Source organism: Ictalurus punctatus, chromosome 19 (genome assembly GCF_001660625.3).
Source record: "Ictalurus punctatus breed USDA103 chromosome 19, Coco_2.0, whole genome shotgun sequence".
Lineage (NCBI taxonomy): Eukaryota > Metazoa > Chordata > Actinopteri > Siluriformes > Ictaluridae > Ictalurus > Ictalurus punctatus.
In genome coordinates, this window is record NC_030434.2 from 14,713,335 (window position 1) to 14,727,892 (window position 14,558).

Below are 14,558 nucleotides of genomic sequence, written 5' to 3' on the forward strand. Positions count from 1 at the left end.
TACAGTTTACAGAGTTATGCACTGTGACATAAGCGTTGATTGAAATTCAGAGGTTGAGATTTGAGGTAGTAGTTTTTCCCCACTGTGTTTAGTTTCTTCAAAGAAAGACAGGTAGTCAATGAGTTTCCCATTTTGTGTCAGTCACTTAAACCACAGACCACTGTCTTAATTGCAATATGACTCAAATTCATACGGTCAGTACATAAAGAAGTATAGCTGTGGATCAACTTTCATTATTGTATCACCATTAGATCAAGTGCATAAAAACAAATTATTAAGATTATTTTATTATCAAAATAGACATATTCATTTTAACAACATTGTTCTGGGGATTTCACTGACTCGGAAGAACCGCTTGCAGCTCTTCGCTATTGCCATAACATTGTTTTCATCATAGTATACAACAGTACAACATGATATTATGGAGAAAAGATTTGATTATCTTGAATAACCTTAACTATCAAAAGGAATAGAAATATTTGTCTGTTTCTGTCCTGTTTGTTGCATGTATGAACACTGGCTTTATTTTGTGGTTAACTTTCTTCAGTAACATTTTTCAATGAAGTAATGAATTTTCCATTTTGGTTTCAATCTAAATTTCCTTTAAGACCTTTGCTGTCTTTGATGTAATGTATTTCGATCTCTTGGAAGTTGGGATGTTGAATCTATAACTGTATATTTGGGCCTTTTCTTTTACACTTTACTTTTCAGCTTTAATAAACATAGCTAATATATGGAACTTATAACTTTTTACCTATTCCAGTCTAGTTCATATAATTGTATATAATTGTATTTTTTAATACCTTGGAAAATATTTATTTATCTATTAAGGTGAAATTTTGAAAGCATTACTGTATTCAAAACAATCTAAAAGATGACTCCCTAAAAGTAAAACCAAACAAAACAGTTTTTGTTGTTTTTTGTTACCATAATTCGTGCTGAGGCAAAAATAGGAAGACCCTAGAAAAAAAAAATACAATTCAAAGGTTTAAATTTGCAGTTTGAAATTAGGTACTGGAATAAACATCCATCTTGCCAGAGGTCTGTAGGGAGTTATGGACATAAAATTAATTTACTTGTCTGTCTAAAGTCCCTTTTTTTATGAGCGTACCAGCCGCTCTGTGTTTTGAAGATTTTTAAGAGTCCATCACTTACTACTGTCCATTTCTGCCATTATTTTATGTTACTCTAAAGCAGTTCTGTCCATCTCACATGCAGAATTTCAGTATGGCAGAGGTGCTAGCTGTTATTTTCTGCAGTCATGTATTTAAGCGCTGCGAATCCATAGCGGCGGGACATGTTTTGCTGAAACTCCTCTTTAAGCGTCTTGAGGCAAACACGGTACTGCTCATTTGAGCGGAACTTGGTGATGTCAAAGCTTGGCGCATGAGGCATGTGGATCATGTAAGCATTGGGTAGAACCACAAACTCGTATTCCTGCAAAGGAAACATAAGTGCAATAAAAAAATGTTAAAAATAAAACCATATAAGCCGTAGAAGACAGTAAACTATCATACAACATATAAATATAGGTTTTATGTAAGAAAGTAAAATGAAATGTAAAATATCTTTTACACATCCTGTTTTTTTTTCTTAGCTCTGGTTTGAGAATTTCTGAAGAAGTACTATTAAAAACAAATAAACAAACTAATCAATACATTTGAATTCAAAATATAAATGAAAGCTGATGTGAAATGGTGGAGACAGGCATTAATAAATACATAGATGGGATACCATATCTTAATTTTTATCTTAGCCATCTGCTTAATTTGGAACAGTGATTTAAACACAGGTAGGTCTGAAATCAATTCTATGAGCACAGTGTAGTTCTGGGTCCTTAAAAAAAGAATCCTTAATAATAATAATAATAATAATAATAATAATAATAATAATAATAATAATAATAATAATATACTGAATGTAGAAGCATAAAAACAAAAATGTATTGAACACTGAGGGGATTTTTGTCTCATTTGTCACATTCATTATTTATTGATCTATTTTCAATTAAATATATAAATAATTTTACCCCACTTCATTATCCCACATGCATTCTCATACAAGTCATTTCATTAATGGAGAAGCCTCTTTTTTTTTTAGTAATTAATATTATGTGGGATTTATATACAGGAATACAACTGGTTTATTGATATTTAATGTTTTCTTAAGCACAATATTAGATGTGAGTGAAACCAGTAAAAGATTAAAACCTTAAAATCAGTGTGTGCTGTATTACATTACATTAACCCATCACACGGTCATCTCTTTTTGACACTCCTTCAGTTAATTTAATACATTAATAGATAAAATTCAAGCTAGGTGGCTTCTTCATGAGCATTAAATCTGTAGGGAAATTTCTTTGTCATCTAAATATACAGTATGGGAGCAGAGGGACCAGACAGTTCATATTAGTCAGTTTACCTGTGCATCAAGCTCCATAATGTGAGCCACTTTGTTCCAGCCGAATCCCACAAATCTGCGGTCATATTCTGGACTGTCCCTCCTCACCATCACATAAGGCTCAAAGTCAGCCTCCCACTGCACTCTGTACGGCGTTGTGGCTGTCCGCCATTTCGCAAAGTTGGTTGGAGCGTGGCCTTTTGTCCATACATGATATCTGAAGAATTGTAAAACTTCAAGTTGTAAAACAGACTTGATAAGTCATTAATAAAAACAGAACTCAGGCAGAGTTAACCTTTTAAAGTTCAACAGATTTAAAAATAGACTAACTCAGCTAAGTTGTCTTTAATATAAAAGCAGAGACCATAAATCACACTGTGCTCATAAGAGATGATGTTCTGCTCCTGAGCCTTTAAGGACTTGCCCTAATTACAAAACTATAGATGGCTACTAAATTCCTCATGCATCCATGTTATTCTTAGATCAGGAAACAGGGCACATATAGACTATTTGGAGAGTCTCTAGTCAAGCATCGAGAGTAATGAATAGTGATAAATTTACAGTAGTCCACAACTGAGCTATTGACTCAACTCAAACTTTAATATTGTGACATATGCAAGTGTCATATTTAATATTTTTAATTCATTCTTCTAGACCTGCTGTCAAAACACCATTGGCAACTAGTTAATATAGAAATTGCAGACCTCAGACATAACCACAAACTTATGTGCTACTTGGATATTTGTGTGGGAGTTGCATTTGCAGTGCGGAGTTTGCAGTCAACCGAAGTACTGTCTCATGTACATGCCATTTTGACCTTGAACTTAAATAGATTTTTCATCGGCTCAAGCAGGATTTAGTATAAATTCTAGAGCCACTGTTTGATAGATTGTGGTTACTACAATATGTAACTGTTAAATGTTTTGGGCTGTAAATACACTCAAAAACTATTACATACCATTTAAGAGCAATCTTAAATACATGAATATGACATAATTGATTAATTGTACCTTGCCTGTAAAGTCCACAGAAAGTTTTTTTTGTCCTCATAGGAGATCAGATGAGATACTGTATCTTTTTCAGGGACATTGTATATCTCTGGACTATATAAAGACTGAATTTTATATGGATAAAATTATGAACTACACATATTTAAGTGTATATATAAATTATAAGTATAGCAATGTGAATTTTACAAGGAAGATTCCTTCTGCCAAGGAAAGCAGGAAGCTTCTGCACAAGATCCTTGCAAGCTCCACATCACCTTTACTTCACTTGTTAACCTACTTCTTAACCATCCTCCCTGGCTGCTGATGACTTTGCCACCATTTTTTAAATTAAAGATCTCCCAGAAAAATCTCCCAGACCTTCTCTCCTACCTTGGCTCCTGTACTACACAGGATTACCCTTCTCTTTGTCTGACACATTTTTTCTCCTCTATCAACAGAAGCAATCCTGCAAGTCATCTTGTCCTGCAATCCCACCACCTGCCAGTTGGATGCCACCCCTTCCTCACTTTCAAGACCTCCTCACTTTCATCTCTACTATCATTAATTATTCCTTAACATCTGATCATGTACCAACTGCATTCAAGACAGCAAGGATTATTCCCACCCTGAAGAAATCCACTCAGGATCCCTCAGACATCAGCAACTACCAACAGTTATCATGTCTAATTCCTTTCCAAAATCTTCAAACACACCATCTATAACCTACTGTCTCTCTATCTCACCTAGAACAATCTCCAAGATCCTAACCACTTTGGCTTCAAAGCAGCACATTCTACAAAAACTGCACTTGTGGTCATCACTGACAAACTCCATGCCACTAAATCAGCCAAACTATCACTAGTCCTCATCCATCTTTACCTTTCAGCAGTGTTCAAAACAATCGACCACAAGGCTCTCTCGTCCATCCTCATGAGTCTTGGAATTGATGGCACAGCATAGAAATAACTTGCTTCCTACCTGGAGGGACATATCAGGTGACATCGTAGGAATCCACCTCTCTCCACTGTTGTCCCACAAGGCTCAATGCTTGGTCCTCTTCTGTTCTCACTTTATACCCAATCACTTGGTGAGGTCATATCCTCACATGGCTTTTCATACCACTATTATCATATCCTCTCCTTTCCTCCCTCAGACACTTATGTTTCTGCTCTGAACTCAGTATGTCTGGCAGACATCTCATCATGCATGGCAGCTCATCAGCTGAAACTTAATCCCAAAAAAACTGAACTGCTGTTCATACCAGGAGATAAATGCCCACATCAGGATTTTGGTTTCACATGATATCCTTGGACAACTCTCAGATTTCACCTTCTGTCACTGCAGACCACCTTGGGGTAACCATGGACAATCAACTATTCTTCTCATCTAAATTGCTAAATTGACACATGAAACTTCAGAAGGATTCATCCATTTCTATTCACAGAGGTCACTCAAGTGTTTTGTCATTTCAAGACGGTACTAGTGCAACTTGCTCCTGGCAACACTAGATTCAACCTCTGCAACTGATCCAGAATGTAAGTGCATGATGTGTTTTCAACCATCCCAAGTTATCCCACACTACCACATCACGTCCTCTACTGGTTTCCTCTAGCTGCCCACATCAATTTAGAACATAGATGCTTGCCTGCAAAGCCAAAAATGGACCAGCACCCATCTACAGTACCTTAAAGCACTTATCACACCCTGCACTGCATCCTGCTCCTTTTGAATCTATAGTCTTTTGACTCATTGCTTGTTTGGACACACCATCTCTCAACATATAAGGAAGCCAGGTATCAATGCTATTCTCTGTTCTGGTGTCTAGGTGCTTAAATAAACATCCCCTACATGTCTGAAGAGCTTCAGTGGAGAGTCACTGGCTCTCTTCAAATGACACCTACCTCACCTACCTCTACTTAAATTAGCATTTTTAATGTTTTTTCTTACTATACTAATCTCCCCAATAAGATTTTAGACTTGTTGACAATGTACTCAATGACCTAGTGAACTAGTATGAGGATATATTTAGAGACCTCAAAGATGGAGACCTCAAAGTCTTTTGCAAGTCACTCTGTATAAGGGTGTCTGCCAAATGCCATGAATGTAAATGTAAAATGTAAATGTTATTTAAAGTGAGCTGGCACCATAGCAGATGAATGCTTGGTCCTTTAAACTAGAAAGCTTGAAAACTGTGGGCACATATTCTTTACAGGAAAGCACATTGTATTAACAATGATATTAGCATTATTTTACTAATTCAACAAACTAAATTAGTGAAATAAAAGCATGGTAAAATAGTCTATATCTCATGCCTGACTTCAAAGCAAAAAGTGTTGTGTTTTTTAAGCATAAAGTGTTTCAGTATTGCTATATATTGTGCCAAACTCCATTTCAGTTAACAATTATGCACAGGCAACAAATTACATTTCCAGCTTCATTGCTCTTTTTAGGCTACATTGCTATGTAAACAAATAAATTGGTTCAATAAATGTACAAAACAATAAATCTGTGTTTCATGTTTCACTATTTAAGCAAGTACCAATTCTTACAATTGTGTCCTCAGTCGTGTCTGAAAACCTCTGGCATGCACCTCTAATCTGATTCTAATCTAGCTGTCATGGATATGCGGGAACTAGCCTGGGACTATGATTCCCAGCAGCCACTGCTATGTCACATGACACACCTGATTTATGTTCTTGGTTGATCAGCTTCACTATATAACTCATATTTTGCACTGCACAGTTTGTCTTGTGTTTGTTTAATGTTGTCTCATTTCTTTGTTCCTGGTTTTCTCTGTCTAGATTCCATAGTTCATGTTTTATGTGTTTATCGTTTGTGTTTGTACTCTTGTTTTGTTTGCAAGACCGTCAAAATGGATGCAGAAGATTTTTTTCCACCTAAGAGAAAATCTTGGAGTTCCTGAGGTTGGAATCAGAAGGGAAGGAATCTTGGATCAGAGCCACAGAAGCATGGCTAAAAGCCATGCGTAAGATCTTTCCCCAGCCTCCGTCCCCTACTGCGGTTCTCGCTCAGCCTGCCGAGTCAACGGAGAATGTTGCTCAGCCTCCCTGCTCGACTGAGGATGCCGGCCAATCTCCCTGTTCAGCTGAGGACGCTGCTCAGCCTTCCTCTTCAGCTGAGGACATTGCTCCATCTCCCGGTTCAACTGAAAGCTTTGCTTTGCCTCCCTGCTCAGCCTTGGACGTCACTACGCCAGGCTTCTCTTTGGACGTTGCTCTGCTGAGGATGCCATTCCACCTTCCTGCTCGGCTGAGGACATCGGTCCACCATCCAGCTCTGCTGAGGACATCGTTCTGCCTCCTTGTTCTGCTGAAGATGTCACTCCATTTCTGTGCTTCACGCTGCATGTTGCTCCCCCTTCTTGCTCCACGGAGGACACCACTCCCCCCTTATACTTTGTAGAGAGCATCGCTCCCCCATCTGGCCTCATGGAGAGAATCTCTCCTCCCTCTAGCTCCATGGTGAATGTCGCCCCCCCCCCCCCCCCCCCCCCAGCTCTGCCTGGAGCTTCATTCCCTCCATTGACTATGCAGTAGCGGTCACTCTGTGCCCAAGCCAGGCCAGGGATATCGTGTCATCTCTCATCTGTACCCCAGAGAACATGTCAAATGTCCTCTTTCCAGCCCCGTGAGGGATGACACTCAATTGAACTTTGTAATGCTTAGGGACCTCTGCTCTGGGTATCCAGGACCCCCTCCCAAACTTATTATGTGCTTCAAGAGCTGCGCGTTAAGTGGTGGTTCTGTCATGGATATGCGCTGAACTAGCCTTTGGGATAAACTGTAACACTAACTGCACCACAGGCCTTCTTTCCCAACATTATTGCTTGCCATCACTAATCCTCTTGTGGATGAATGGGCAAATCTGCACAGCTATGCTCCAAAATCTAGTGGAAAGCCTTCCTAGTAAAGTGGAGGTCATTATAACAGAAAAGGGGGACTGGTATGGGATGTTCAGAAAGCACATATGGGTGTGATGGTGTCCACAAACTTTTGCAAATATAGTGTTTATCGTAATAGTCTTTTTTTTTATTTGCTTATTTGTAAATTGTCTCTTGCTTTTATGTTATATTATACTCCAGTTGATAGCAAAGAAAAAAGCAACCAGATCAGAAGGTATTTTCTTTTAATCTATTCTACATTTGAGGCAAGTGCTTGTCTTTAAGGGCAGTGGTCTAAACACTATTGAAAAAACTAATCTCACCCACCTCTGTGCATTAAAATCTGGTAACTTTGGAGACATGAACAGACATTTTTTGTAATCTGAACAGGCTGCACAAAAAATCTAATTAAGCTAACTCTGAATCAATCAAGTATTGATATACCATACTTTGATTTATGCTGTCAACTCTTAATATCACCATAAATACTCAAACATTACTCACATTCTTTCGTAAAATAATAATAATAATAATAATAATAATAATAATAATAATAATAATAATAATAAGCAGAATAAGAAGAAGAAGAAGTTTTTACCTGAAGGTGAAGAGCGTGCCCATGTCCAGCTGGGACAGAAGCTCAGCCTTGGATTTGGGAAATGACAGCCGGTAACGCAGTGTTTCAAATGCTGGCACTACCAGAGCCTTTTTGGTGTGTGCCATGTCAAGCTGTACTACAGATTTCCTGCAAGACAAACATCATACTTGGCTCAGATTCTATAAAGCCCACAAAAGAGTCTAGGTCATATCATTGTATGTCCATAATATTGCATTTCTTGGATTTGAGAAAGCTTAAACTATAAGAAACATAAAGAATATTCAGAGTTTGTAGTTATTCTTAACCCTACTATCCAATTCATGTTTTCTTTTGGTAGGTTCTAAATCTGGAATCCCTAACTAGTACAAGTTTTAGTTTTGTTCTAACTCATATCACACAGGTACTTAGCTAAGGTGAATGGGGAGCTGGAACATAATGAACAATTTCATGGGTGGAGATTTAACCGCAGTGTACTGAGAACTCTCATTGTAAGGAGGATCTTACCTGAGGTATTCATAGAGTCCATACATGGGCAGGAAGTCAATGTCAGACAGGAACATGTACGGTGTGTTGACTTGTTTCATGGCAACATTGCGCAGCAGGTTGACGGGGTAGAATTGGCCCTCTTTGTAGACGATATGGTATCCCACATTGCTTCTGCTCATAAGCACCTCAGAACCCTGAGCATAGCGCAGGAATTGCTGTGCCTCAGCATCAGACAGGTAGAGAGCCAGACTGATTGGTCCTTCCCAGTGTTTACAGATGGCCTCAAGCATCTGCAGCCTGAGGCATGCAAATAGCAAAAAAAAAAAAAAATACTTGTGTTAAGGTGTAAACGAACTACTCTGCCACTGAAGGGTTTCTTCAACCAAGATTTAAACAACATTACATTACAAATATATTGTTATTTGGGTTTTCAGCAGGTTTCAGTTTTCCTGAGGTAACACAATTTTTTTTTATGTAAACCCGCTACAAATTCTTGAAACAGTATATATAATAATGAGTCTTTATTGGTCACGTATACATTACAGCACAGTGGAATTCTTTTCATTGCCTACCCCTGCATGTCAGGAAGTTGGGGTCAGAGCACAGGGTCAGCCATGATACAGCACCCCTGAGAGGCTTAAGGCCCTTGCTCAGGGGCCCAAAAGTGGCAGCCTGGCAGTTCTGGGGCTTGAACCCCCGACCTTCCGATCAGTAACCCAGAGCCTTAAACGCCAAGCCACCACTGTCCCCTATATGAACAACAAGAGCCATTGTACAACAGTAAGTTTAGAGGACTGAAAATTCAATAAATTAATGAAGCCACTTATTACCTAAAGGAATACTTTAAATAAAAATCACTATGACCTTCACAGTATTAATATGATATTTCACTTAAATATAACATAGTGCCTATGTGTGTTTTCTGGCATCTTTTGTTATTGGATTTACATGCATATTAGCAACCTCTGCAGCTCAGACCATCTGCTATTAGTATTGTTTTATTTTCTTCACAGCTAATCATGTTCATGGATGCCCCTAGTTACATACATTTAATCACAATATCCTAACTGAACACCTTTATACACAATGCCTAGCAGTCCAAAAGTGTTTGATGTGTGCCACAGATGTGTGCCAAAAAGGCCTGGAACAGAGAGCGTATTCTTCAAAATCATAAAACCAGCAGGACCAAATAAACCAAATAAATACATGGCTTTAGGTTACCGCAAACAGGTTCTGTGCTCCAACCTGGCTCGCATGAGGCCCCGTCTATCTCTTGCAAGCCCTAGCCAGAGAGCATCATACCCTCAGAGCACCTGAGTGCTTCCGATTCACTCTGGAGGGTGTGCCCTAAGCAGCACCCCCACCAGCAAAGGGCCCCTCCACACCTAAGTGCATTTTAAGTGCACCTAAGGGCATTTTACCAGGCAAAAACATTGGCCAGAGACTACATCAGATTAGTAGGTCCTAATAATTTTGCTGGAGTTAACAGCTCCAGTTCTGCCATCAGCTTTTAACATTCTTGGGGTTCAGGGACCTGTCAGTATCAGACCCTAACAAGATTGCTGCTTTGACCCAGTTTGTTCCCACTTTGAGTGAGGCAGGGTTCATTTCAGAGGGCTGAACAGGTTCCTAAAAGCCATCACCCTCAATATGTTACAATTGTCACATGTAATTCATGCCATGTAACCACAGGGCTAGTTCATGTCTGTGGATTTGTACAATGCTTATTTATTTAATTATTATTATTTATAATGATGCTTATTATTTCATAATTTCCTACTGCTTTTTGAGATGTGCCAAAGGCAGTCATTCCAGTACAAGGTTATACCCTTCAACCACTCTCTAGTGCCATGGGTGTTTTCAAGATGTATGCAGATGGCCCTGTCTCTTCTGATGGCCAGCAGTGTCAGGTTACTGCCATTTTTTTTTAAAACTGACTCCTATGCACCCCCACCAAGCAGCCAGCCATTCAGGACATGTCCACCTTTCTGTCCCATATTACTGCTCTCTGTGTCATGGTAAACTCTGAAAAGAGCTTGATTTATTGCAAATGTTAGCTATTCTCACATCCCAACATGCGGTGGACATTATTTCACTCATCAGTCAGATTCAACAAGCCAATATGTATGAGACCATCTCAGGCTGCAGATTCTAGGACTGTTGATGGCAACCACATAGGTAATTCCCTAGGGCTTGCTGAAAGTAAGAGACTGTCAGAAGTGTGTTATCAGCCTGCAGCTGGACTGCAAATACTGTACCAAAGGAAGAGACAAATTCTTGTCTCTGTAAGAAGGGCACAGGCACTTATTTGCCGCTCATGCAAGACCTCCCTCACACTTAATGTTCTGAGAAGGCCAGCAAGGCCTTTGTTCCCACTGCTACTTTCACTAGTGGGTGGTACACCCTGTTGTTTCCTTCCAAAGTGGAATCTGCTATCTCAAATGGATATTCCATGAACACATCAGCAAAAAGAGTGGGAGAACTGCATGCTTTGGCAGCTGCCTTGTATCTTTGAGTCTTTCACCTTTCAGGTGAGTCATAAGGTGGTTCAGTTACTAAAGTCTATGTTATACTCTATCCATCCACCAATATTATTACAGTTTCATGTTCTAAGCTGAACATTTGAAAAGTTTTAATTATATTTGTCATAGGCAAGGAATTATTCAACTAACTACCAGAAATATTAGAAGTTCAGAAAATAAAAACTCCTCAGATGTTCAAAATATGAATAGCTTGCTCATGCCTGTCCATGGAGAGCTGGGCCACGAGCGTAACATCAGTCTGGTCAGCACTGGGCTCGTACTCGTAGTGCAGGAAGTACAGGTGTGTGCGATGCACAGTGAAACGCTCTCTCCGGAACTCGTAACATGGATCATCTTCATCAAGCTCCAGTAAAGTCTTCTGGAGCTGAAACACCACAAACACATTAATATGTTATAAAACACTTAAGATCCTCTTAAAATATTCCACATCTTGTTCAATCAATCAATCGATCAATCAATCATATATATATATGTCATTCACTTTCTTTTCTTGTGAGTTTCTATTTTTACTGCTGTGCCTTTTTTGTGTGTATCTCTCACTCTTGTGGTTAGTTCTATATGTACCTACATTCTCACTATTGTGGTCAGTTTCACTTGGACAGCCAAAGAGCTCCCTCCTCAGCAGGTTGCCATCGTACTCCAGGAAGGTCAGATAAAGGTTCCTGAAAAACTCCACATGCTTGTTCTTCACCCGCAGCTTCTTAGGAGAGTTCCAATGGATCACCTGAACATTCAGACAGTGACATATTTATTATTCAGTAGCCAACTTTCTTAGGCATAGACTTTAGATTTTTTTGCTGCCTGAAATTATACCAGTTCTTGATCCTGATACATTTCTACTCCTGTGGATCCTCTCACCCTCTGGACCTGCCTGATTCATCCTGATACTTCTACTGCTTGGAGCTTCTGCACTTGTGACTCACTGCCTGCTGTTGTAGATCGTCCTACATGGATACCCTAACGATTTGCACTTCCCTAAAACAGTTCATGCTCAGGTTTCATACTTGCTCCAGTGGATTTTCTCACCTGGATATTAAAGATTTGTACATTTTAGGAACTGCTGATATAATTATCAAGCTCATCCCACAATCTTATAACCAGTAGGCATTATCCTTTCAACACACATAGTATTGTTTGCCTTGATTCATCTACAACCATATACTGTAATGATACATAATCTTACGATCCTATTCACCCAGAAGAGGATTTGGGTGAAGGACCTTTTGAGTTAAGGTTTTTGAACAAGGTTTCTGCCTCATGTTTTGGCAAGGCGTTTTTCCCTGCCACTGTTGCCTCTGGCTTGCTCATTAAAGATCTAATGCTACAGTAGGATTTCTAGAAAGCTGCTTTGACATGTTTCTTTTTAAAAGCATTATAAAAATAATAGTGAAATGAACTGTAAACAAAGGAACCAGTGGAGAAGGCTAAGTGCTGCATTTATGCATTTCCTACACAAGCCTTCATTTTCACAAACACATTTTTGATCTCACTTTCCCCTCACCTTGAGGTCAGACACATCTCTGTAGCACTTCTCGGAGCGTGTATGATCAGATAGCTGAACATTCCAGAAGCAGGGCAGCTGGTGCACCAGGAAAGGGTTTTGTTTGATCACAGCATTGAAGATATCCTACAAAGCACAAATGTACACTTAACATTCCATCAGCTACAAACAGCCCCAGACTTCTGTGGACACTGCTGAATTGGACTCAAATATCTCTTTGAATATGAAAAGCCACTGTACAAAAGGCTTCCCAGACACCATATCACTTAAGACTCAATTGGCTACGTTAAAGGCTAGAATCCAGATAATGTAGAAAGTGATAAAAGAGTGATGAATGGGGCTAGTAAATGGCAATCAGATGAAACTTTGTAGATAGAAGAAACATAGCAGAAGACTGACAGAACAGAATATAGGCTATTAACATCTTTATAGTATTAAACAGTAATGCATTTCTTCTTTTTATCTCGTGAATTTTTATCTCATTTTAATGCTTTATTAGTAAGTACTTAACTGATGCGTTTTGGCATTGTAAACATGCTTTAAATGGAAATGAGGGACAACGGGAAAAAGACTCTAAGTACCAGTTGAATTCATGATGTAAATGATATGTTTAGCAGCACTAAGTATCTGAGTATGTGTGTGTACCTGATCTGCTAGCGATGTAGACAGCATGCTCATCAGCTCCCTCTCTGCTGTCAGTCTCCACATCTGCTCCCATCTGAGCTTCCTCAAACGATCCAACAACAAGAGAATCACACCTGTAACACACATAAACATGCAAACTGTATCATGAATTCTAAATGTGAATAAAATGTTTCATTACATACAATATTTCATTATAAGTCCATATACATTAAAAATTCATATTGACCCAGGCTTTTTTATTTATATGTAGGCATGTTCCTTTGCTTGATTGACCAACAATTAATCAACAGGAAGAGGTCATTTGATTGACCTCAGATCATTGTTTTTGAAGGGGTATGAGTTTGTGAAAAGGACACTACAATAAAAAATAAAAAAACTGACACATGTGCAACAACATAGAAAGGCTGTGGTTTAGCATAGTCTTGTAATCCAGACCTCTAAGATTGAGACTAGGATGCTGTGAAACTAAAACCTTTTCCGTATCTAGTGTAGAAGTCATATCTAGTGTAGAACTTGTTTGTGTAACACTAATTGTTGTCACTGCATTTAAAAGTTTATTTTCCCCTTGAAATGATTAAATCAGTGCAACAAAGTGTTTACACTTACCAGTGTTGAAGCCTCTGCCTAGAGCTGGCCATGGTCGATGGTTCTTCCACAAGTTCCCTAAATACCAGTCACTCTGATTCTCTACCAGCCCAAGCACCTGCTGACCTGAGAAATATTACACCAAGAGAGAAACTGAAATCTCAAAAGCTCTAATGGCATTTTAGTAATTGAAACCTAATGAGTATATTTTGATAATTTATATATATATATATATATATATATATATATATATATATATATATATATATATATATATATATATATACATATATATATATATATATATATATATATATACACACACACACACACGTGTGTGTATATGTGTGTGTGTGTGTATATATATATATATATATATATATATATATATATATATATATATATATATATATATATTACCTTTTTGAAAATAGTCCAAGAATAAAAAATATTTTTAAAATATATTTCTACCAACTTTAATACATTTTGATATATTTCATTTCACATTCTCCATTTACCTTGACAGAAAGTGAGGATGCCATATCTGCGCATCTTTCAAGCAGTGAAATTGAGAGGAGAGGGACAGTTCAAACCTCTTGCGCAACTGTCAGTCATTCCAAATTTACATCTAGATGTATTTTTTTTTTGTTGAGGGAAAAGCGAAGACTGCTCTTTTGTGTATTTTTGAGTGATAACTTATAGCAGAGTACTCTGATGTCAAAATGCAGACCACAAAATGTGTAAAGGTATATAACTATTGCTTCTTGAGATTAGCATTAATGCTACTATTAACTAGAAGGCATAACTGAATAAAAACTGCAACTCTTTGTTTTGATCTACTTTGAAGGCATTATTCAATGAATAATATATATATATATATATATATATATATATATATATATATATATAT

General features: G+C 38.1%; 1 protein-coding gene across 1 annotated transcript in view; it reads right to left on the reverse strand.

Moving 5' to 3' along the window:
• Nucleotides 1-283: 283 nt before the first annotated feature.
• Nucleotides 284-14,558, reverse strand: part of LOC108280014 (xylosyl- and glucuronyltransferase LARGE1) — a 64,912-nt gene continuing 50,637 nt past the window's right edge. The window contains exons 7-15 of the mRNA XM_053688182.1: nt 13,670-13,774; nt 13,064-13,176; nt 12,419-12,544; nt 11,486-11,641; nt 11,118-11,281; nt 8,393-8,671; nt 7,889-8,035; nt 2,422-2,617; nt 284-1,437 (exon numbers count right to left, since the gene is read on the reverse strand). Of these exons, the coding sequence (XP_053544157.1) occupies nt 1,240-1,437; nt 2,422-2,617; nt 7,889-8,035; nt 8,393-8,671; nt 11,118-11,281; nt 11,486-11,641; nt 12,419-12,544; nt 13,064-13,176; nt 13,670-13,774 (1,484 nt within the window). The 3' untranslated portion in view covers nt 284-1,239. The remainder of the gene's footprint in view (nt 1,438-2,421; nt 2,618-7,888; nt 8,036-8,392; nt 8,672-11,117; nt 11,282-11,485; nt 11,642-12,418; nt 12,545-13,063; nt 13,177-13,669; nt 13,775-14,558) is intronic.